At 38.5% G+C, this 23,868-nt stretch overlaps 3 protein-coding genes across 3 annotated transcripts; 1 reads left to right on the top strand and 2 right to left on the bottom strand.

The window, feature by feature from the left end:
• Positions 1-403: 403 nt before the first annotated feature.
• LOC101311699 (protein FAR-RED IMPAIRED RESPONSE 1-like) lies at positions 404-4,216 on the bottom strand. The gene is made up of 7 exons (XM_004305848.1): positions 2,066-4,216; positions 1,919-1,975; positions 1,609-1,668; positions 1,443-1,511; positions 1,272-1,337; positions 1,120-1,167; positions 404-1,019 (listed from the first exon to the last, which is right to left on the bottom strand). The coding sequence occupies exons 1-7, from the start codon at positions 4,214-4,216 to the stop codon at positions 966-968; spliced, it is 2,505 nt and encodes an 834-aa protein (XP_004305896.1). The 3' UTR covers positions 404-965.
• Positions 4,217-5,708: 1,492 nt separating this feature from the next.
• Positions 5,709-11,350, bottom strand: LOC101307416 (protein FAR-RED ELONGATED HYPOCOTYL 3-like). The gene is made up of 9 exons (XM_004303899.1): positions 11,131-11,350; positions 7,193-9,409; positions 7,053-7,109; positions 6,764-6,832; positions 6,599-6,676; positions 6,430-6,507; positions 6,304-6,345; positions 6,135-6,217; positions 5,709-6,047 (listed from the first exon to the last, which is right to left on the bottom strand). Exons 2-8 carry the CDS (start codon positions 9,365-9,367, stop codon positions 6,161-6,163), a joined length of 2,556 nt encoding a protein of 851 aa, XP_004303947.1. The 5' UTR covers positions 9,368-9,409; positions 11,131-11,350; the 3' UTR covers positions 5,709-6,047; positions 6,135-6,160.
• Positions 11,351-16,240: 4,890 nt separating this feature from the next.
• Positions 16,241-22,677, top strand: LOC101307134 (probable S-acyltransferase At4g15080-like). Its single transcript, XM_004303898.1, has 10 exons — positions 16,241-16,591; positions 17,182-17,295; positions 17,795-18,205; positions 18,544-18,612; positions 18,717-18,788; positions 18,887-19,015; positions 19,124-19,204; positions 19,453-19,650; positions 21,179-22,247; positions 22,319-22,677. Exons 1-10 carry the CDS (start codon positions 16,547-16,549, stop codon positions 22,369-22,371), a joined length of 2,241 nt encoding a protein of 746 aa, XP_004303946.1. The 5' UTR covers positions 16,241-16,546; the 3' UTR covers positions 22,372-22,677.
• Positions 22,678-23,868: the final 1,191 nt, after the last annotated feature.

The following is a 23,868-nucleotide window of genomic DNA, read 5'->3' as shown; positions in this document are numbered from 1 at the left end:
TAGAAACGGTGTGTTACATTCTTTTATTGTGTGATATGACTTTGATATTTTTTCAAATCTTGATGTGAATCAAGATTTCTCATGTTGAATTTTGTTATTACCTTTTGGCCTTGATTGAATCCTCTAGTTATAACTTATAACTATCACTACTGTTTGAAACATCTTTTGCTAGGCTATGATATCGCCTACTTGGAATGGCAACAATTTTGCTAGGCTCAGTTATGCAAATCTAGGTAAAGCTAATATGTTCTACGAACAAAAAAAAATTGATTAGTTCTTTAAGAATGACATTACTTTCGTATATACATAATCATCAATTTTGTGGAAAAATAACTTCCAGACTGTAGATTCATTCGACTAAAACTCAATTACATGAATCTGACTGGCTCTACATGAAGTCAGTCCCTGCTCTGCATAACATCATCCTCTTACAAAACAAGCTAATAAACCAATCTCAAGCCTAACAAAACAGCATTTAATTTAACAATATAATCCAACTTGGACAATCATTTATATCACACCTCAGGAAACAATATGAAACTCCTGTCCTCAGCACATTAATCTCACTAGTTACATTAATCTCAATGGTTACATCAGCTAGACAGTAATTTGGCACCTTCAGGATTTCATTCCAGTATATGGATCTAAATTACACCTGACATCAGATTGTGTTGCTATCACGGTACAGTGGGGCGCTAAGTTTAGTATTGATGAATTGACAAAGTCGATCTAAACTCAATAGAATCCCCTTTGTATCTAATTACATATTTACCTTCACTGTTGAAGTCAATGTAATGTTTTTGGCTTTAACCAACGCAATCTGCACTGGAAGCATAACAGAGGTCAATCCAGGAGCTTGGACAACCTCCTGGATTTACTTTCTGTGTTTTCAACAAGTAGGGAAACATCAACCCACTTCAAGAAGAACCACCCAGTACAGCTAGGAGGCAAGTGTTTCTTCCTCATTAATGTCTTGAAGAACTACCATGCAACTCTGAAGATCTCAAATGAGGTTCATCCTGCAGTTGGGGTTATAAACCAATACAGTTAAAACTTAAACTACAGATAAAACTATTTCTGTTTCTTCTGTAAATATCTATGCCATAAATATAAACAAACCTGTAAGCTATAACTGAAACTAGACGATGGTCGGAAGTCCAATTGTCCCTACATGATTAAAGAACAATTTGAGAAAAGTTGCCTTGTGAATATAAACCTATGACAGGATTTCTCTAAGAAGTGCATTGCTCTTGTATATGAAGATAACATACCAGCCCATGAATTTGTTGAGTCCCAAAAAAACCATCATCATTGGGTGCTATCGAATTCAGTTGTCCCTACACATAAAATAACCCACTTCAATATAACTCATACAGCCATTTTCTACTTGGTTCCGAAGTGACTCCTTGCAAATTTTATGGCCAGAACTTATCATGACTTACCAGCCCTTGCATACTCTCCTGGTTAACATAGTAATTATCATGGGGTGGCTCCATTAAGTTTAACTGAACCTGCAAGCATAAGTTTAAAAATGACATATGATTATGCAAGAGACAAGCAGTGTAAAATATTCACATAGATGATTCAAGAGAAGAAAAATTGTAATACCAGTCCATGTTGAGCACCATAATATCCACTAAGCGCTATACCATCTGAGCTCAAATTATCCTACAACCATGAAAACCCGGATTAAAAAAGCATATCAGTTAAGACATGTAGGAGGATGAAATTATTCCCCAAAAACTGTGCAAGTAACTCAAACGTGTTATTCAGCATTCAAGAACACCGACATATGTTCTTGTTACCTGATGGAATGCATTCAAGGAACAGATACAATATCAATGTATTTTTTTTTTTCTTATCCAGTGCACACCGAACACAAAGTAAAATTAGATGGCAACTAGATGGAAGGACAAACCATTTGCTGCAAGCTGTCTTGTGCTTCGCCAATCATGACATCTTGTTCTGCTTGCACCTGAAATATAAACATACTACAATCAATGTTCTTATCACATTTGGTATAAGCAAAAATGGTTAATCTCAAGCTGTCAACTTCAGAACTGACCTTTCTTTTCCTATTTGTATTTCTCTTCCTACCGGGTTTTGCAGCAAGGCTTCCTTGATTTTCTTCTTCTGCTTCACGAATACTGTGAACACTGCTACTAAAGTCCACAACAGTGGTATTAGAATTGTTCACATTCACGCAGTTCTTCAAAGCCTCTACAAGTGTGCGCAAAGCAATATTATAAGTCTCTTCAGATAATGATCCTTCTTCACTCAATTCAATGGCTCGTTTACATAAATCATTGTAGCGTTGTACCCTAGTCTGTACTAGCTCTGAACCTTCAAGGATCAATTGCCCGCTTTTTGCATCTTTTGTCCACCTTTTCAAAATATAATGAGGCGGGATGCTTGAAAGACCACAAATTTGAAGAACAATCAGTGAATGTCTGCAAAGGAAACCTTTGTACTCGAACAAACGACAAGAACAAGAAACCTCTGACTTTGATTCAGTCCAGGTTACCATAAAATATTCTTCCTTTTCACAGTCTTGAACTCTGAATGTGGTAGTTAATCCATCTTCATGTTCTTTCTTTGGCTGGCAGCCAACTACACCTAAGACCTCAACTTGAAATTTTCTGAACACAGCATGAGTGTAAATTGTTGACATTTGTTTTTCCCAAGGAGAAGGAGACTTTAATGCAGGCTGTTTGTGCCACGTATCAAAATCCGCAATTGCTTCCTCGTCATATCTATTTTGTAGAATTGTCCCGTATTGTTTGACAAACTCTCTCAGAGTAATTTTCTTGTGTATGTATTTGTCGAAGAAAGAGTTCATACTCTCAGAACGCATAGTTGTACACATTCCAGCTAAAAAAGTATCTCCCAAATAAGTAGGCACCCATCTTTTACGATCATCATACAGCGAACGAATCCATTCGTCATCTTGAAGTTCAAATCTGGTAACCATTTTAAACCATTTCAAGTCAAACTGTTCATCTGTCCATGACTTAAAAATGCACTTGTGAAACTTTGGCAAGAAATTCTCATGCCGTTTGATTACAGGAGCAAGAACTTCAGGAATCTTCTCCAATATATTCCAAAGTGAAAAGCAGTGACGTGCATCTTGAAAGACTTCTTCAATAGCTGCCTTCAAGGCATTGTCTTGATCAGAGATAATCACCTTAGGATTTAGCCCACCCATAGCTCTAACCCATGTCTTCAACAACCATACAAATGTGGCTTTAGTCTCATCTGCAATTAACGCACAACCAAGCAACATTGGCTGATAGTGGTGGTTCACCCCAACAAAAGGTGCAAATGGCAACTTCTCGTTGATCTTGATGTAAGAGGTATCAAAAGAGACAACATCGTTAAAACTCTTATAATCACTCCTACTCTTTGCATCAACCCAAAACAAATTTCTCACCCGCTGCTCCTCGTTCAAATCTATAGCATAAAAGAAGTTAGGGTTGTCCTTCTGGATACGCTTAAAGTATTCAAGCATTACTTGAGCATCTCCCTCATCCAAACCTAAATCCTGGCATTTATCAAACTGATACTTTGTGTCAGCCCGAACAAACCCAGTATTTTGATAGCCACCAGATTGTCGAGACATTTCAACATACATCTTTCTAGTGCGTTCACTGACTGCTTGCAAGATATCCATATTATTCTTTTCAGCTAACTTTACATTCCTATGAATCCGAAAATGATATGCTAGAGCTGGTAAAAGCTCATGATTATGCTCCTTGATGAATTCATGAATAATCCACTTTCCATCTGCCCTTCTCTTCACATGCATGCTGGCTTTGCAGTCTGTCTTTTTCACAGTTGGTCGACGACTACTCCCACTATCAGATTCTGGTGTTACTCCATACCGCGAACATGCGAATTTGGCATCAATAAACTCTTTTGATTTCTTTGAACGCCGACTGTTTTTTATCGATGTGGTGAACCCCATAGACTTGGCATATTCTTGATAAAATGAGTATGCCGCCTCATGTGAATCAAATTCAATGCCATTTTTTGGTTCAAGATCTGCATCCCCCTCAAACAGTTGAACATCCCTTTTAGGAGAACTGACGACCCCGCCACCACTATTTTGTGCTTCTTCCACAAGAGGAACCACGATCATATTTTCAATTACTCTACCATCATTCATATTGTCTTGACCGTCAACTAAAATTCCAACCAATCTTCGATTTTCATCCATGATGCTTAGCTAACAGTAGTTTAGTATATGTTTCCGATAAGAAACTCGAATCGTTCCAAGAAACCATCATCCTGATACCCAAAAGAAGAAGAAAAAAACAGCACAGAGAAAACGTAAAATAAGAACACAATGCAGTGAACGATAAACATAACAAATACATTTCTGCAGTATCGAACATGTAAGAAGTCTTTTTGTTGCTGTCTCCAGCACAATACCAATTACGAAATAACAAGTTAAACCCGGAAAACTACTTAGATTACAGAAAGCAAAAGCATATACTAATAGTATTAGCACTCTCCACCTAACACAGATCACTTACTCTCGGCAGTCGGCACATGTAAAAGTACAGTACACCTCTTACCAAGATAAAACTGGTTTCAGTAATCTAAATTATCAGCTCCATTTTTTCTCAGAAAGCAAATAGTTCAAGATAATACAAGTTTCTTCACCAAACCGAGAAATTTAGAGCAGAAAAGTAAAATAGGGAGTTGGGAAGAGAGAGAGAGAGAGTGAAACCTGGAAATGGAGACAGAGAAAGGCAACGGAAATTGAAAGGGCGCGGCGAGTGGGGTGTTGCGCGAGTGGGCGAACTCGGGGGAAAATTAGGGCTCTATGGCAATTGGGGATCTGAATCCACTCGCCTTCATCACACGCTCTCTCTCTCTCTTCCTCCTTCAGTCCTTTCCCTCGCGGCGCGTCTACTCTGCCTCCGTCTCTCTCTCTTTGCTGCCTTAATCGCTACGCGTGGCGCGTGATTTGTTTAATTGTTATCATGAATGCTGTTTTAACCTGATTCGTTAATATTTGAGGGTAATCCATCCATTTTATTTGTAAATGACTACAGCACAGCAAGTGAGTAGCAAGTATTCGTTCTAAAATTTCCTGTAATTTTATTTCATTAAAAAAAAAAAAGGAGATTCGATGAGGAAGAAAACCAACTCTAAAATTTTATTAAAATATTTAGAGAATGACTCAGTACCATTTGATCTAGTGGCATAAACATTTCCTTGTATGTGAGAGGTCAGGAGTTCGACTCACAATATTATAACACATTAATTGTGAGAATTTATCAAAGTTGTTAAAGAAAAATTGTTTAAAGCTTTAACTTTTCAATTCCTACGATAAAAAAATTATGAGAAACATGTTGGACATGCTCTTAGTCCAGCAGAAAAATATATCACTTCATTTTGCATTTCAAACGCGAGAAAATGATCAATTTCTAATATAATATCACTTCATTTTGCATTTCAAACGCGAGAAATGATCAATTTCTATTTCTCAATGCTTACCTTTCGCGGGCCAAACATTTTCATTAAGTCCCTATAAAGTGGACCATTGATCCAAATTACAAAGGCATTTCCCCGTTTGTTATCAAACGTAATTTCCATCGGTATCCGAGAGAATACTGTTATAACTAACTCCCATGTCTTAACACCCCCAGAATGGCAGAGCAGCTGAATAGGGAAACATAAAAAGACTAAAGAAACAGAAGTTGAAGATGAAAGGAAAACTTCAATTGGCACCAGTCAATGGCAGTGACTGGTTATGTCTTTCCAGATTTCAACTGACCCTACTGAGGCAAAGGAATCAGAGATACAACAAATACAACAACCTTTACAAAATATATGAACCCTGCTCAAATAGTTTAAATCTATCTTCCTATGAGAAGACATAATAGTTTATAAGTTACTTAACAACAGCCTACTCTATCTTGTCCTATTTTACAGGTACCAAATGGCGTTTCCATCATAAATATTGTACACCAGCAACAAGGCATGATACATTTTCATTTTTACAAAAGAGATCATCTTTAACGCATCTCCTCCTTAACCTACAGACATAATCATTCAAATCAGATCCACCGGTAGTTTCAAGTACAACTTGAGCTAACGGCTAAACACTAAACAAATATGCATACCGTCAGTTAGCAATGAATATGTACTGTCAAGCATGTCTTGATGCATCATCGTGCAATGGAGCTGTTCTTACATTGGGGTCATCCTGGCATAAAGGAGATAATTAAGGCAAAGTGGCTCAAGTAGAAAATATGACTAAGAGAGCATTAGCACCGGATATAGCAAACTAACCCGAATGTAAGTAAAACCGGTTCGGAAAAATTCCATTTGTCCCTGCAAACAAAACAGCAAAAATTATTGAAGGCGTCTATTGACATGGTCATGAGCTAAATACTCTCTGATCATAGGGTACTGTACCAGCCCATGCATGCTTTGCTGAGCACTGTAATAACTTTCATGGCTTGGATGGCTTGGGGCTATAGAATTCAGCTGGCCCTACAAGCATGAAACCAGGTCTCAACATTATACTCATTTCAGATGCAGTATTGCTAATCCTACAGTACTAAATTCCATTGTTATGACTTACAAGCCCCTGAATAGTCTGTTGATTGACTTGATTCCCGTAGTAATTGTCCCGTGTAGGTGCCATTAAGTTCAATTGAACCTGACCAAAAACGAAATTCCTCTCAATTTGAAAATAGAGGGAAAAATAAAGTATTCACTACATTAGTAGATGAACACATGGTCATACCATTCCTTGCACATTCTGTTGTCCACCATAATAACCATCGATGGTTATCGCTCTTGAGTTCAATTTATCCTAATTGGAAAAATATTATGACAGTCAAATACATTTGTTACATTATTATTTCAATTCCATATATATTCCACCAATGTCCCACATTATAATGCCAGAATTTCCATTAGCAGATTAAACAAATTGTTTGACCGCAATATGAATCCAGATTTAGATCATAGTTCATGTAGATAGTCCAAAAGTCAGTGATAATAAAAGGAAAATATTATAGACAAGAACAAACCATTTGTTGTAAGCTCTCTTGTGCTCCAACAGTCATGACCTCTGGCTCAGAGTTCACCTGCAAAATATTTAAAAAGGTCACCTTAAATGATTACAACTACAACAAAAACATAATAATCTCAGTGAATATAGACAACAGACCTTTCTTTTCTTGGTTGGATTCTTTTTCTTACTACCCTTGCCAATACTCCTATTTTGAATATCATCTTCAATGCAAGGCAGGCCCTGAGTGCCTGATGTTCCAGCTTCTACCAGACTCTTACTAGAATTATTCACAGCCAAACAATTTCCAAAAGCTTCTTCTAGTGCATGACATACAATAGTGTAACTCTCCTGTGACAGAGATCCTTCCCCAATTAACTTCATAGCGCGCTGAGATAAATCATCGAATTTTTGCACCCTGGAAGGTACATCGCCAGGTTCCTGCACCACCAAATGCCTGCTCTTTGCATCTTTTGTCCAACGCTTTAATATATACTGATCTGGGATTGTACCAATCTGACACATTTGGAGAACAATTAAAGCATGTCTACAAAGATAACCTCTGTATTCAAATAAGCAGCATGAACACGAAACTTCTAACTTCATTTCATTCCATGCTACAGTGAAATCTTGATTCTTTTCACAATCATGTACTCTGTAGGTAGTGGTCATCTCATCTTGTCTATCCCTTTTAGGATTACAGCCAATTGCACCCAAAACCTCCACTTGAAATTTCTTCAGTACTGAGGGTGTATATATCAAGGAGACACTCTTCTCCAATGGGGAAGGAGATTTTGTTGTGGGCTGTTTGTTCCACATATCAGAATCTGCTTTGGCTTCCTCTTCATACCTATCTTGTAGAATTGCTCCATACTGTTTCAAGAACTCTTGCACAGTGGTCTTCTTATGAACATACTTATCAAAAAAGGAGTTCACACTGTCAGATCGCTGAACTGTAGACATCCCTGCCAAGCAAACATTTGTCATGTATGTTGGTACCCAATGCTTTCGATCTTCATACAATGACTGAGTCCACTCATTATCTTTAAGTTCATATTCATCAACAATGTCGCACCATCTTTTCTCAAACTCTTCAGTTGTAGATGGCCTGTGAATACATTCTTCGAAGTTCGCCAGAAAATTCTCGTGACGTTTAATTACATGACCAAGATTTTCTGAAACCTTCCCCAAAATATTCCACAAACAAAAACAATGATGAGCATTTGGAAAGACCTCTGAAACAACTGATTTTATTGATTGGTCATGATCAGAGATAATGACTTTTGGAGCTTGTCCACCCATAGCTTTCAGCCATGTCTGCATTAGCCAAGAGAATGTTGTTGCAGATTCATCTGAGACCAAGGCACATCCCAGCAGCACAAACTGATAGTGTTGATTCACACCAACAAATAAAACAAGAGGCATCTTATATTTGCTTCTAATATAAGTGGTATCCAATGACACTACATCATTGAAATTGATGTAATCATGCCTACTTTTGCCGTCAACCCACAATAAAGTTTTGAGACATTGATCTTCTCCCAGATCTATGGCATAGAAGAAGTTGGAATTCATACTCTGCATGTGAGTAAAAAATTCAAGCAACATCTTCAAATCTCCTGCCTCTAATGACAAATTCCGACCTTTATCAAAAGGATTTTTTGGATCATTTTTCAGACCAACAACATTCTTGTATTCAGCAAATTGTCTAGCCATTGCAGCATACATCTTTCTTGTTTGTTCACTGACTGCTTGAGCTGGTAAAAGCCCATGATTATGCTCCTTCACAAAATTATGTATAACCCATTTCCCATCTGATCTTCTCTTCACATGCATGCTAGCTTTGCAGTCTGTCTTTGAACATGATCTCCGACCAGTTGCATTTTCTGGGTCTTGCTTGCTCTGTCTGGCCCGTGGCTTATTATTATAGGTTTTGTCATACTCACGCTTGGTACCATATCTGGAACAAGCAAACTTTGCATCAATGAATTCTCTTGATGTCTTTGAGCGGCGGCTGTTTTGGATGGCAGTGTTGAATCCCATAGAGCGAGCATACTCCTGATAGAAAGAGTATGCTTCACCATGTGATTCAAATTCCATCCCAAAAAGCGGCTCAAGGTTTGTGTCCTCATTGAAGATTACCATATCTGCTGTGGGAGAATTCAAATCTCCCCCATCTTCAGCATGTACCTCATCCCTATCATCCACAATATGTGCACTCTCAATATCTCCATTGTGCATCTTTTCTTCATGTTCCAGCATGTTATCAATTGCATTTGGCTCTTCATCCTCCTTATCATGGTCACCAGAAGGTAGCCGAAGGTCTATGTCCATGGTGAGACTATTTAATTTTAACTGATGATCATCAGAGAATATCTGCAAACAGGAATTGACAGCACTTAACATATATACAATAAATCTATAACTATGCACTTTTATCATGATGAATTGATGCTGATAAAGAAACACTATAACTCTATCATTCTCTTATATAAAGCGAAAGCGTAACAAACAATCATAGATAAAACTACAACTATGATGTAATGCTATAACAGTAATACAGCTACATTCCTACAGAAAAAGAGTTGCAAACCATTTTCGAAGTTCAGAGTACAATAGTGGCAACTAACAGCTCGAACTAGATTGATCTAGCGTTGTCAATGTTAAGAAGATAACGGCATCCTCCTCTTCCAACATAACAGACCACTATCGCCTCCCGTGGTATCTTAATGCTACTATCTTTGGCTGAGAAGAAAAAAGACAGAAGAAGATAACTTTTCCTCCTTGGTGACATTAAAGAAACAAAAACTAAAGTATTATCCTACTAGTCAGACTATTCTACAGAAATAGGGAGAAAAAAAAGGGCACTACCCTCAGATATTCAAGTTCTGATCAACACAAAAGCCTAATTATCACAGTTCGAGGAGAAAAAAGGTATACAGCCTTTTTACTCTGGCAAACATTAATTCATTTACCTGAAAATCCCCACTTTTGTATTTAAGGACAACACTTAATCACTATAACAAAACTTAAAAATCATTTACATTATCCAGAGTAAACCTTCAAAGTTCTAGCTAGGTATTACTATATGAGACTCTTTGGCACCAAATAACCCTCAGAAGGTTCAAAAGGTGAAAAATTTCATATTTGGTTACCCAATTACAAAGATATACTTCCGATGATTTATATAGAGCATTTAAAAATGTGGAACAATGGACATGTTCATAGTCAGTTTAATACAATCGAATGATGTTGAACAAGCAGACCAAGAGACCATCATGCTTCAATCAGTAAATCTTTATGCCATTTAAACTTCAGCCGTAGTTTACTCATAGATGCAGCATTTGGATTGCATCGTGAGTTCTATTTTTTTCTTATGTTTTGTAGTATTTGCCATCATGCGTAAATCAAAATTGAAGAGTACAGGTCAAACCATAAAAGCCAGTAAACAAGTGGAAGATTGAGATTGAAATTCTTCAAACTGCTAGTAAAAAGATACTCATTTGCATCTCGAATGTATAACTTCTCCTTTCGAACTGAATTATACTCTATCAAATGTACATATCAGCAATTCAGCTCAAAATTCTATTCATAATTTTCCATTCAGAAATCATAAACATAGCACGAACATGTGACTAACGGCATCATAGAAGGCACTAAATCAGCTACCAACTTAAACTGTTATCAACTACAACAAACTAACTAGTATAGATAAAACACAAATGTGGGTTACTTTCGACACAGCTAAAAATTCAAGCTACTGCAATATGCACAGAGATTGGAATCACCAAACAGGTTCATATCCTGATTCTAACGCCGTTTCTAACCCCTTTGAAAACTTGCAAGCATAACTCCTAAAACCATATATTCATACTCCACATGAATTTACACCAGTTCATAGTCATATACAGCTAAATTACCACAGTAATTAAATTCATAAGCTCAGCTTAGTCCAAACCAAGCTTGCATAGTCCTCATTTTCCATTACAATATGTCAGATGCAACAAACTCAAATCAATGCATCAAAATTCACAAGCTCATCCTCACAATTCAAAAAAAAAAAAAAAAAAAAAAACAAAAGAGAGAGGTTGGATTACCTGGGATATATGTAAAGGTGGTGTGTTTGAATTACATATGGAAGAAGGAGGGAGAAGGAGAGGAGACAAAGCTTGGAAGATCTGGGGAGGGAGAAGAGTGCGAAGATCTCACACGCGAGGGGGTTGGGCGAGTGGATTTAATTTTGGCCCCAATTCGTTTTCGGTTTAGGGTTTCGAAACAAAGACGCCCAATCTGACTCTCACCTTTCGCCCACTCGCCTCTTTTTCTTCTTTTTGTTTCAAAAGCCCCGCAATCACGGCCCACACGCGTCGCGCGTGCCAGCTGAGGGAGGTGTGGGTCCCCTGGTTTGGTTTCGCCAGCTCCAATTATTAGGTGGGGGGCGGGGGGGGGCGCGTGTCACGCGTGTGAGCCTGGACGGCCAAAGTCAAGGCTTTTACCGTTTTGGCCTTTTGGGTGTGGAATTTTTGGTATTAATTGTTTTCGTAAGAAAAAATCAGAAGGTTCACGCGTTTGATTTTGGTCGTGTAATCAAGACCCGTCCTAATCAAACATTCAAAATTTGAAAATTATAAGGCTGGGCATAAAAAAAACTGAAATCCCGTCCCGTCCCGTTAAACACTGGGCCATCCCATTCCGTTCCGTTAGATAAAACACGAGACGGGCCACGGGACTGAAAGTTTGAGGCCCGTCAGGCCCGTCCCGTACCGTGTATTAACAAAGAGCAATCGCAGCCGTTGTTTTCTTTAGATGATTTCATCTCACCTGTTAATTTCAGACCCTAATCCTAACCTCATCTCATCTCATTTGAATAATCACAGTAGCCTCTCACTCTTCATCCCAAAATGCGAGACCCAAATCGGCAAATTGCTCTTAACATCGATCCATCCAAACCCCAAATTGAAGATGCGAACTTGAAATCTCAAACCCTCAATCGTTCTTCTTCTGTTCTTCCCCTCATGTGGGACTCTGCTACTGCCTTCTAAAGTTGAAGCTGTTGCGATCAGAAGTCGACGGGACTTGTGTCGGCCAAAGCAGATGACGACGATGGCAGTACGACCTTTGATAGGTTCGGGCTCTTCATCTTCTTTGGCGAATTAAATTTCTCTGAATCTTTTGTCTGAAATCTCACTCTGTTCTGAGGTTGATAGCGGCGAGCTACGATAAGGTACAACTAGGTCTGGTGATCTTGTTTGGGATCGTTGGTGATTAGTAATTTGATCTGGGTTTGGTCAGAAACTAATCAAGATCAGTTTGGTTTTGGTCTATTGATTTTTTTTTTCTTCTGAGAATATGGTTACGGGAAAGAAGAAATTGTTCTTAGGTTTGATATTGGGTAAGATGAAATTACTTCCTTCTAGGTAATTTATTGATAGTCTGCATATGGTGCGAAAGTATGGCAAAAGCAAATTGTTACAGTACTTTCTTGTGTTCTTGTTAAACTGTATTGTGCGTGAACTTGTAATGCATTGGCTATTATGGATGTAATGATGCAATATGAATTTATAAATGTTTTGTACTGGTGAAGTTGTGTTTCGGATGTAGAACAAGGTAGGATTTTGGCATATTGGGTTTTTGAATTAAACCTAGAAGGCTAGAAGGCAATCAGGATATATTTTTTCTTCAGTTTTGGAATTGGGCGGGATGGTCGGGATCAGTCTTGTCCCGTTCCGATCCCGTCCGGGACGAGACTTGGTTGGGATCAAATTTCAAAACGCAAGGCCCGCCCCGGTCCTGTCCCGTGTGTAATGTACGGGACGGGACGTGGGATTAGCCTAATCTCGTCTCGTCCCGTCCCACGCCCAGCCCTACAAAATTAAATGAGAATGTTTGAAAGTTGAAACTAGTGTAATTTAAGAAGAATTGGGAAGGAATGATCCAGAAATTTGTAATTTAGGTAGGACTTCCGTTTTTTTTTTTTTTTTTTTTTTAAGTAGTATCGACGGTATCCTCAAAGGCTTTACAGGCTCAGAGACTAATCCGCGCTAAGGGATCTTATAAGAACGTTTCCTCTCCTCTGGTCACCAAGAATAAATTGGGATTTAACTGCAATTAGCGTCGGCTGGGATTCGAACCTAGATATAGGAGTTTCACATCTAGGCTCTTACCAACTTGACCACCTGTAGTAGTTTAAGACTCGGTTATTTTATTGCTTCTATGTTGTTGAGGTTTGATGAATAACTCAATAACTCATAAAGCGATAAGTAAATAAAGAGGCGAAATCAAACATTCATGAGTTCTTTCTTTCTCTTTTTAACATTCTCTTTTTAAATTGACGTCTTAGAGGCCTGGACAGTTGATAGAGTATTGTAGCTCCTTCATTTTATAATTCATTAGAGACCCTAAATCAACCAATAACCTATCGTTAAAACACAAGGACATTCCTGTGAAAATAGGATTTGGAGGGGGGATTGCATCAGCTGAATCACTTTGTCGTGGTTAAACAATCCACGAGTTAATTACGTTAGAATACGCCATATGATGCTTAAGTTATTAAACTTCGGGATTTTGCCATGATAAATACGGAGTAGAGATTCAGCGCACCTAGGTGCACTTGAACTAGTCATGTGCCTTGCACATGTGTTAACAGACGTCAATTTGGTCGTTGGTTACTGAACAATAATCATATGAAGACAAAAACAATTTAACCCCAGTAAATTCATTAGACCTGAGAAGTCACGGTTGATGGATGTTGGTGAACCACCGCCAAAGCTACCGCTCAGCCGGCGGAGCGACAATGTATTGTTCGAGCCCGCGTTGCCCAGAAAACAACATTGCACCTTTGTCGTCGTACAATGACTTCAATCTATTGGTTGCAGATATTAATTTCCCAAGTATAAGTTTAGGACTTTAGGTATAGATGAGAAGTTCAGAAACCCATAATCTTGATTTGCTTACTTATGAATCAGTTCAAACCATAGCCGCCGCTACTCATCCAAAGTAACCCTTTTTCATCTGTTTTTCGCCGCTACTCACCCATAATTCCAAAGTAACCCTTCCGAAACCCATAATCGCGCTCTATCCTTTCCCAAATGGAAGACCCGACCTTTCGTTTTTCGGCGGCAATGGAAGCAACGGTGCCCACGAAGAGACTGAAAACTGGAATCCTCAATTCCTCCTCTTCTTCTATTTATGATTTGATCAGATTAGTTCGATATCAGACATCCTCTTCCTCGATTGCGAAGGGGAATTCTTCTTTTATTTTTTCCGATGAGAAGGCATTCTTCATCTTTTCAACTTCCATATTTTTACCTTGGTTTAATTATCTAATTGAATTTTTACTCAACTCATCTCTGTTACCTTATTGACCAGTTTTTTTTGTTTAGGCTCTTTTAACGTCGTTAGTGTGGAGGTTAGTGCTAGGTAGATGACTAGATGAAATGAATGGCTAAGGTTGCATATTGAATATTGGTTTACTTGTACCTCGGTACATTTACATTAAAGAACTTTCGTGGTAAATAGAATATATATGGTAGAAAATTATACTTGATTTATGACATAGGCCTCCAGATTATGACAAAAAGAAACGAAAATGCGTTGACATCTTTATATTACTCATTATCAGACAACTCAAAGTGGTTGACGGCGATAATTGATACTTTTTGCATTAAAAAAAAACTAAGAACTGACAATCAGTGATGATAATACAATACACCACTCTATATAACCATTTTCACCTACACACTACACAATGAATAAGAATCTTTGATTCTATTTCAACCCCAATCGCAAAGATGATTATAAACCTTCTCGCAAGCTATATTTCACCAAAACTTCGACCAACCAAATAATTAAAAAGGTAATGAATAATGACATCCCACATTGATTCTTCACTAGAATCATAGTACTCCATCATAAAATGAATTCAAAGTACAATTTCATTGGTGTTCTGGTTATCATCTCCAATACTCCATCATTTTAAATCGCACTCCATAATATAAGATGGTTGGATCATATACTAAAATGATAATGGACTTGCCCAAACATCACCCCACCAGATTACCATAATTGCACGAATATTTGTCTCTCAAGTCTGACTCACCCTTTGATATAGTCTATTTCTCTAACAATGGAATTATGGAAATGGAGTTGGTTATAAACAAGATACAAATAAGTGATGTTGGAAGCAAGCTAGCTGGTTAGAGCACGTCATGGTTTTGCTAAATTCTGATGTAAACTTGAACCGGCCATGTCAACATCCTCATGATTGTTTCATAGCTGTTGGATCACTGGATGTATGATTTGATTATTTCAAGTTTAAATAAAGAGTTGTACACTTATACCATATTAGCTTCATTCAGAGGATAAAACCACGTTGAAACTTGAAAGAGACGTGTAGCGTTAGGAATTCATATGGATGACTTGTTTGTTCACTTTCTTGGTGTACTTTCTCGCTAATGCATTTTTTTTTTGTAAAACTCTTTGAATTCAAAATGGTCCGAAAGTGATTGTCTTGATTACTATAGGTCTTAAAACTTACCATAAAAAGTTATAGGTTCACAGTCAAGTTCAGAGTTGACGATGATATGTCGTTGCTATTTTCTTGGGATGTCATAAGACCAACATCAATGGTCTGTTTCAGCAACTAAATAAAGTCTCGTTTTGTTTTCGTGAATTTGTAGATAGTTTTATTTGAAGTTCGTAGTTATCTTGAGTTGATATTTACTGTATTAGAAAAAATATAACATAATACAGTAAAAGAGATATCGGATGTGATTATGAGAAAGCATAATCTAAAAAAATAAAAACGTCAACATCTCCTCTCTCTTAGTAGAAAAAAGAAAATCAATGTGTTTTGGAAACTTTCTTGAACAGATAAAAAGGATCACCAAAAGATGATTACAAAAACAAAAGACTGGTTTGTTTCGATAAGAAAAACAAAAGATTAGTTAGAAAAAATGGGGAAAAATATGTCAAGATTAAAAAACACGAGCATGCATAAAACAGAGAGAAAAGTCGAGGAGAGAGACAAAGAAAGAAAGATTAGAGAGAATAATACTGGGTAAGCGGACCCTCACCATTAATAACACGCACCCACCCACCCACCCATGTCTTTCTCTACCTAATACACCGTATAATTATACTTATACATATACTGTGGGAGACCCCAACTCCTTCTTCTTCTTCCTCAAAATTCCACTCCTTTTCTCACTCGCCCTCTCTCTCTCTTCTTGACCACTCTCAACTGGGTCTCTCCCCATTTTCATATATTTACAACCCCAAAATTCCAAATGGGTTCCTCTTCATTTTCTGCTCTGGGTTTAATCCATGGATGTGTTTAGCAATTAACCCTTAAAGTGATTGCTGCTTTCTTTTTGGGCTTTTGGGTTTCATAAAGGGTGCCACACTCTCCCAAAAGCTAATTGCTTTTTGTGGTTTTGACAATTTAGGACTGAGGTCAAGGTCTGGGAGTGTGTTTAGGGTTTTTGTGGGTTTTGGTTTGTGGATTGATTAGTTATGGTGAGGAAGCATGGATGGCAATTGCCTGCTCACACCTTTCAGGTACCCAGATTATCTCCTTCAGTTTCACTTTCATTCTCAATTTGTTGAAAATGGGGTTTAAATTTTGGTGAATTTGATTAGGTTTTGTTTGAACTAATTACTTGGTGAGGTGGGGTTTCTCTTTACAGAAGCTAAATCTAGAGTCTGATCCCAGTTTCGGAGTGTGGGTTTTCGATTCGTCAATTGTTGTGAAAGGTCGAATCTGTATGATTGACATTATTAGGATCTATGTTGCTGACATTATCACTCTTAGTTCTTAGTTAGTTGCTTGAGGTTGTGCTTTTACATTTTTGAGGAGTATAGGGGTGAAATTTGCAGTATATGGTTAGCAATTAAGCCAAAAGGAAATGCTGGTGTGCTCGAGCTTATGTTTGTTTAGGTTTTGTTTCATCTTGGACCTTTAACATTTTTTGTTCCCCGAACATCGTGGTGATGCCAACTGTTCTCAGAAAGCTTTTCTGTTTATGATTTACACATATTTTTCTGGATACTGAATCGTGGTTTTCTTGTAATGTCTTGCTTTATTTTTTAGTGTTTCTTAGTGGTTAATTTGTTGAATTTTCACCTCAACTCTGATGTTTGATTGATAGGTTGTCGCAATTACTGTATTTTGCTTGTTAGTGGTCGCATTCTATGCTTTCTTTGCTCCTTTCCTTGGAGGCCGCATCTGGGAATATGTTCTGATTGGAAGTTACTCTCCGGTGGTATGTTAATATTTTTTTTTTTTAAATTATGTGCAATAATATTTTGACTCTTTAAGAAGTTTCACATTCTTATATGTCATTAAAGACATATAGAAAACCATAGAAGAAAAAGTCCATTAGTCTTTGGTTTGGAATGTAGCAGTTAACCTGATCCATTGTATTAGTCTGGAAAAAAGTCATCCAAGGACTATTAGTCAAACCTGCCAAAGAGTCTGTGCTTGGAGTATAATAGGTTCAAATAATGATACTCTGTCATTTTGCAGTTATGAGCTTTTACTCTGTAATGATTTTCCTATTGTGTGTCAAGTTTGATTTTTTCTTTTCTTTAAATATATAAAGCAAGAGAGGGCCAAACTAGATTAACTGGAGATAAATCAGTCCCCTTATGTAATGCTTTACTTATCGCGTAACTCAATCATGATTATATAGTTACTTTTGCTTTCAGATGGATAGCTCTTTTATTTTGGTCTTATCCAATTCTGTTGTTATGGCATTGCAGGCACTTCTTGTCTTTATTCTCTATGTACGATGTACTGCAATAAACCCTGCAGATCCTGGAATCATGTCCAGGTTTTACAATGGGGCAATCAATAATTTTAATGCACATCATGGGATATCAGCAAAAGACCTGCCAAGAAAATTTGATGACGGTGCAACTGGGGCCTCCTCACCATCATCAGTTTCCAAAAGTTCAATAGCAGGAGCTAACTCTAGTAGGAAAGGCTCAGTAGGAGAACTAGGAGGTGTAAATTATCCAGCAGAACCAACAGCCAGTAGTGTTGGAGGAGTGGGTATCTTATGTGCCTTGTTTGTACATCAAGATTGCCGCAAACAACAGGAAGGGGCAGCAGAGCATCAGGGTGGTGAAGGTGGTGAAGAGGCTTTGTTCTGTACATTGTGCAATTCTGAGGTATTCCATCATGAACAGTCTAGGACTATTATTGTTGATACAAACATTAAGCTAGTTTTTTTTATATGATAACATTAAGCTAGTTGTATTGGGCTATTATGTGTATCTGTATCAATCTACTACTCCTAGTACCTTGTATGGGAAGTTCTGAGGCTGCTTCCTTTTTCCAAGAACTAGCTATGAACATGCTCAATGTTATGTTATCAACAATAGATTTTTCTTAAATGAGTTGGTTAAATTATCGTGTTTCAAATGGATTATATGGTCTTTAGTAGTGGCTATATGCTGACAAGAGACTAAAAGGACTATTTCAAATATTGTTACTTTTCATGTTGCAGGTTCGCAAGTTCAGCAAACACTGTAGAAGTTGTGATAAGTGTGTTGACGGTTTTGATCACCACTGTCGGGTATTCAACTCTTCCACTATCACATTGCTTCAGTTGTACTTGTTTTGGGTGGACAGATCTTAGTGTTCTTCGGAAGTAACATCAGTAATTATATTGGTTTGCAGTGGCTTAACAATTGTGTGGGGCACAAAAATTATGTGACTTTTATCAGCCTGATGGCCATCAGTCTTCTTTGGGTAGGTATTGGTTGCAGTCCGATAATAATTAGGTGCAACAATAACCTCGAATACTAAAGATGCTCTCTCTGTCTCTCTTTGCCCTTATTTTGGTCCAGCTTGCCATTGAAGCTGGAGTTGGTATTGCTGTACTAGTGCGCTGCTTTGTTAACAAGAGAAGCATGGAGGCAGAAATTATTGATAGACTTGGAAATGGTTTCACTAGAGCGCCATTTGCAACAGTTGTGGTATGTGCTATATCTTAAATGCTTTAATGTCACTTAGCATCCTAATCTTTTACCAGTATCAATTGCAGAAAGTATTCCTGTGCTAACATTGGGTCTCACTTTGTCCAGGCTATTTGTACTGCAGTTTCTGTTCTGGCATGTGTACCCCTCAGTGAACTGTTTTTCTTCCACATGATATTAATCAGGAAGGTCAGTATCCTCTAGTTGTTAATTTCATTTTTCGTTGTGCGAGGGTTTAGTTAGGAACGGGTTTGAGAGAGATTTTATACTTTGAAGTATGCAACAAAATATTGGGTTGGGGAATTCTAGTAATACCAGCTACAAAAGGGGAGAAATGAGAACAGACAACTATCAGAGCAGGAGAGGCTGTTTTTTATTTTTTAAACAGTCATTCAAGTAAAGTAATCATGTTTATCTGAATTGTTTATTGAAATTAGGGTATTACTACCTACGAATATGTTGTGGCAATGAGAGCAATGAGTGAGGTACCCGGAGGAGACGTGGATGAGGCTATCAATAATATCATGTACTCACCAACTGGATCAGCTACAACTGGCTTGAGTGGTGGAAGTTCTTTAGGTCTGCAATACAAGGGTGCATGGTGTACACCTCCAAGAGTCTTTGTGGATTATCAGGTACTTTAGTATATATTTTGTTTCTTGGTCTTGTTTTTCCTGAAAACATTTGACTTTGTATCAATATATTGATCTTAGGCTTACAATATGCATGTCTTTGAACTGGATCTGATAAAGTGATAAATTAACACTTACTAGGTGGAACTACTTGGAAACGAGAGGGTAGGATATGAAATCAAAAATTGTACTTAACTAAATAGCATTATTAATCATATGTCCACTTTTCTTTTTGGTCCGAATCATATGGTCTACTGACTCTACTTGATCATATATATTACTAGCCTTTACCCGTGCATCTAGGCACGGTGTCACAAAATCATCTAAAATTAAGGAGTAGTGACTTACGGTTATCTGTTTTCTCAAGTGGAATTGCAGTTTTTCAATCTTGTACTCTCACTATCTCTCTACGTTTATCTTTCATAATTATTTCTTTGCTATTTATTTATTTATTTATTTTTGTTTGTTTGTTTTGCTTTTTACTATAATTACCCTGAATTCTAAGATCTCAGTTAACTTTATAAGGGTAATATAGGCAAACACATTTTGTTGAATTTCTGAACGCCCGGCTTTATTGTAGTAGATATATATATATATATATATATATACGAAAACAATATGAAGCGGACGTCCTCACCGAAGAAAAAGTGCGGACGTCCCTCCGTTCTCCTCCGTCCGGTGCTGACAACGGCGTGCCTCCACCCAAGCGGACACTAAAGGCGTCCCCGATCACTTTCTATTCCCGGCGAGTCCGCCGAATTCCAGTTTACCAGCGAGATCGACCTTGTCTGCAGTTTTGGGTGGAGGTTGCTACCCAGACCTTCAAATCGATCTCGCCAGCAAGAGAAAGTGATCAGAGATGCCGCTCGTGTCCGCTCGGGTGGAGGAGCGCAATCGTTGGCACCGGACGGAGGAGAACGGAGGGACGTCCACACTTTAACATAGTTGCGGACGTCCGCTTCATATCCGGCCTCATATATATATATATATGGGGGGATTATCAGGTGCGGACGTCCGCACGGCTCTTAAAGTGTGGACGTCCCTCCTGACGCCACCGTATGGCACCGGCGAGGGTGTGCCTCCACCCTAACAGACTCCAGCAGCTTCCCCGACCACTTTCCATCCCCGGCGAGTCCGCCAAATTCCAGTTTTCCGGCCAGATTAACTTTGTTTGAAGTTTTGGGTGATCTGGCCGGAAAACTGGAATTCGGTGGACTTGCCGGGAAGGGAAAGTGGTCGGGGACGCTGCTGGAGTTAGCTGGGGTGGAGGCGCGCCCTCGCCAGCGCTGTACGGTGGCGAACGGGGGGTGCGGACGTCCGTATCTGAAACGGACTGTGTGTGTGTATATATATATATTAATTTTTTTTCAGTAGTGGCTTGTCCTTGAGATCCTCTTCCTATTATTAATTTAGTCCTCTGTCTTGTAAATTTGGTTCTGGAATTTGATTTGATACTTGCTTCTATTTTCTATGCAAGATAAAATGGTTATTTATATAAATTTTACACTTGACACAAGTTTGGCTGCATCAGGATGAAGTTGTACCACATTTGGAGCCTGGAATGGTCCCATCAACTATTGATCCAGATGCCGCTGGAACTACAGAAAGAGAGCACAAAGCTCCTAAAAGGCCTGTTCGTATTAGTGCTTGGAAGCTTGCAAAGCTAGACTCTAGTGAGGCCATGAGAGCAGCGGCGAAAGCCAGGGCTTCATCCTCAGTTCTACGACCACTTGATAAACCTGATCATGAGCGTAGCTCAAGTGGCAATATGAGTGTGAGGAGTAGTGTAAGCACTGATACAGGGACAAATAGAGAGATGAAGAATGATCTGAGGTTGTCAAGAAACTCTTATGCGCCAAGTCAAGGTAGCCGAGACGAGTATGAAACTGGAACTCAAAGCATAAGTAGCTTCAGCAGTCCAAGCCATATTCATGAAGCGGTCACACTTAGCCCTCTACCACAGGGTCAAGGTCTCGGTCCTCTGGGACGTTTCAGTGCAGCCACTTCAGTTCCCAGCTTAGTTCCTGAACGTCCATTACCTCCCAGGACATCATTCCCCAATGTCAGTCAGACAATGTCACAGCCCTTGGGATTTGATGAAAAGATAATACAGAAGTGTAGCACTGATCCTTTGATGCTTTCTGGTCCACCTACTTCTCTTCTCAGAGATGTTAGAAGGACATCAGTTGTTTGGGACCAAGAAGCCGGAAGATATGTGTCAGTTCCTGTATCAGCTTCTGAAGCTCGAAACAACAGGTTATCTGTTCCAGGATTATCAAATCCCAATGCAGAAACAAGCAATTATAGTAGAAGGCCAGTTATTCCGCCACAGGAGGCTTCATCTTCCGCAGCGAAGCCTCCAGTGCAACATACAGAGAAACTGATGTATACGGGAGACTCCATATTCTTTGGTGGTCCACTTTTAAGTGCACCAGTTAGGGATAATATGAGAAATGAAAGGGGTCCGGGTTCAAGAGAGGGCCAAGACAGGACAGCACTGAACTTGCCTAGGGAGTCTAGATTCAGACGTGATTCTGCGTCAAACCAGCTTCCTGTGTTTGTCCCAGGGGGATTTGAGCAAAACCCTTCTTTTGGGTCCGGTAAATAATGATTCCTTTATGACCTAAAAGTTCAGACAAATACGTGTGAAAAGTCTTACTCTTCTTGACAGGGCACAGTGGAGGAGTAGGCAAGTTTGAAACCGCCGATGAGAGCTACAGTTGATTACAGTTGATCCCTGCTTGGCTGCGTGAAAATGCTGTTAACAAGTCCCTCACAGGGTTCAAGCCATTCCTTCAATGGAATTCTGAGTTAACACACCGGCTTTAGCTGAGGTTTGTAAATGAGGCAACTTAGAGGTGGTTCTTGCGCTTTCTTGACATTGTAGCCTATAGTCTAGCACAGCTCCGTTATGCATTGAAAATTTTCTGTTATCTCAGTAGTAGTCTTACCACTATTCAGCTGGACAACATGTGGATGTAATTTCTTAGATTCATTCCATTCACTTTTGATTTTAATTATTTTACTTGCAAACTCTTTTCCCTAATGTCCACAGTTTCATTGTAATTATGGTGGATAGTGATACATAGGGTCTCTAGGGGAGCATAGGGTCCATTAGAGCAGGTGAGCTTTCTTTTAGAACATCATGTGATGTACGAGAAGGGCCAGTCCGATTCAACACCACAACCTTAAAGAGTGGAACATCTCCATTTCAAAAAAAAAAAGATTGGAAACATCATTTTGGTGGTAAAAACTCATTTTCACGGTCAATGATTTGAAAATGTTACAGTGAAATTGCATAAAAGTGGTGCTGCTTGAAAAGGTTAACAGGTTTGCAATTACAAAGTTCGCCTGGGAGATTCCAAGACTACTGGAACATGAGTCATGATTAATTATAGGAATCCGTTGATTATTGAGGAAGGATGACAAGTCCACAATAGAGAAGCATGCCTTTTTAATTATAGGAATCTGTTAGTCTTTCTGGGAAGCAAATCTGCTGTGCCTAAAGCCTAAAAACCCAATGCCAAATCTGTGCCGCCTCTCAAATAATGACACATGGCTTCAATTTTAACGGAGCACAACTCCGTTAAGTTAATCACTAATATTGTTTCACAAAAAATTAAAAATGACAATTACAATTAAAAATAAATAAATTATTGTTCGTGTTTTCCCATAGCACAACTCTAAACCCTAAGGCCTAAACCCATATATGTAATCTTCTTTTTTCTTCTTTCTCTCATCTCTCTACAACAAACCCAAAATATTCATTCCTTTACATCCCTCTGCAACAAACCAAGAATATTTCGTTCCTTACCTTACAATCAACTGTGTTCTATATTTCGTTTAAATTCCACAAGGACCCACCAATTTCTTTCTTACTAATTATATATGCCAACTGGTAATCAATCTTGCAGATGACAGCAATCATACAGAAGAAGAGTAAATTGAAATTCTTTTACTTGAATATCAGATGTGAGATGCGAAGGATAACCCATCAGCTATAACCCACCTCAAACTAAATCCAACCAAAAATCTGGTTCCCACATGCTATTTGAATCCCAAAGCCACTGTCTTGTTCATCGCAGAGAGTCGAGGTCTGCATTAGAAGGAATATCCTTGACATATATGGATCTAATTTGCAGGTCTGCAGTGGGAAAAAGGAAGGGAAGAATATAGAAGAAAGAGGATAGATATCAAAAAAGAAAGAATAGATCTGGGAAA

Source organism: Fragaria vesca, linkage group LG6 (genome assembly GCF_000184155.1).
Source record: "Fragaria vesca subsp. vesca linkage group LG6, FraVesHawaii_1.0, whole genome shotgun sequence".
Classification (NCBI taxonomy): domain Eukaryota; kingdom Viridiplantae; phylum Streptophyta; class Magnoliopsida; order Rosales; family Rosaceae; genus Fragaria; species Fragaria vesca.
Note: the sequence above shows the minus strand (reverse complement) of the source record. Positions and strands in the feature narration are given on the sequence as shown.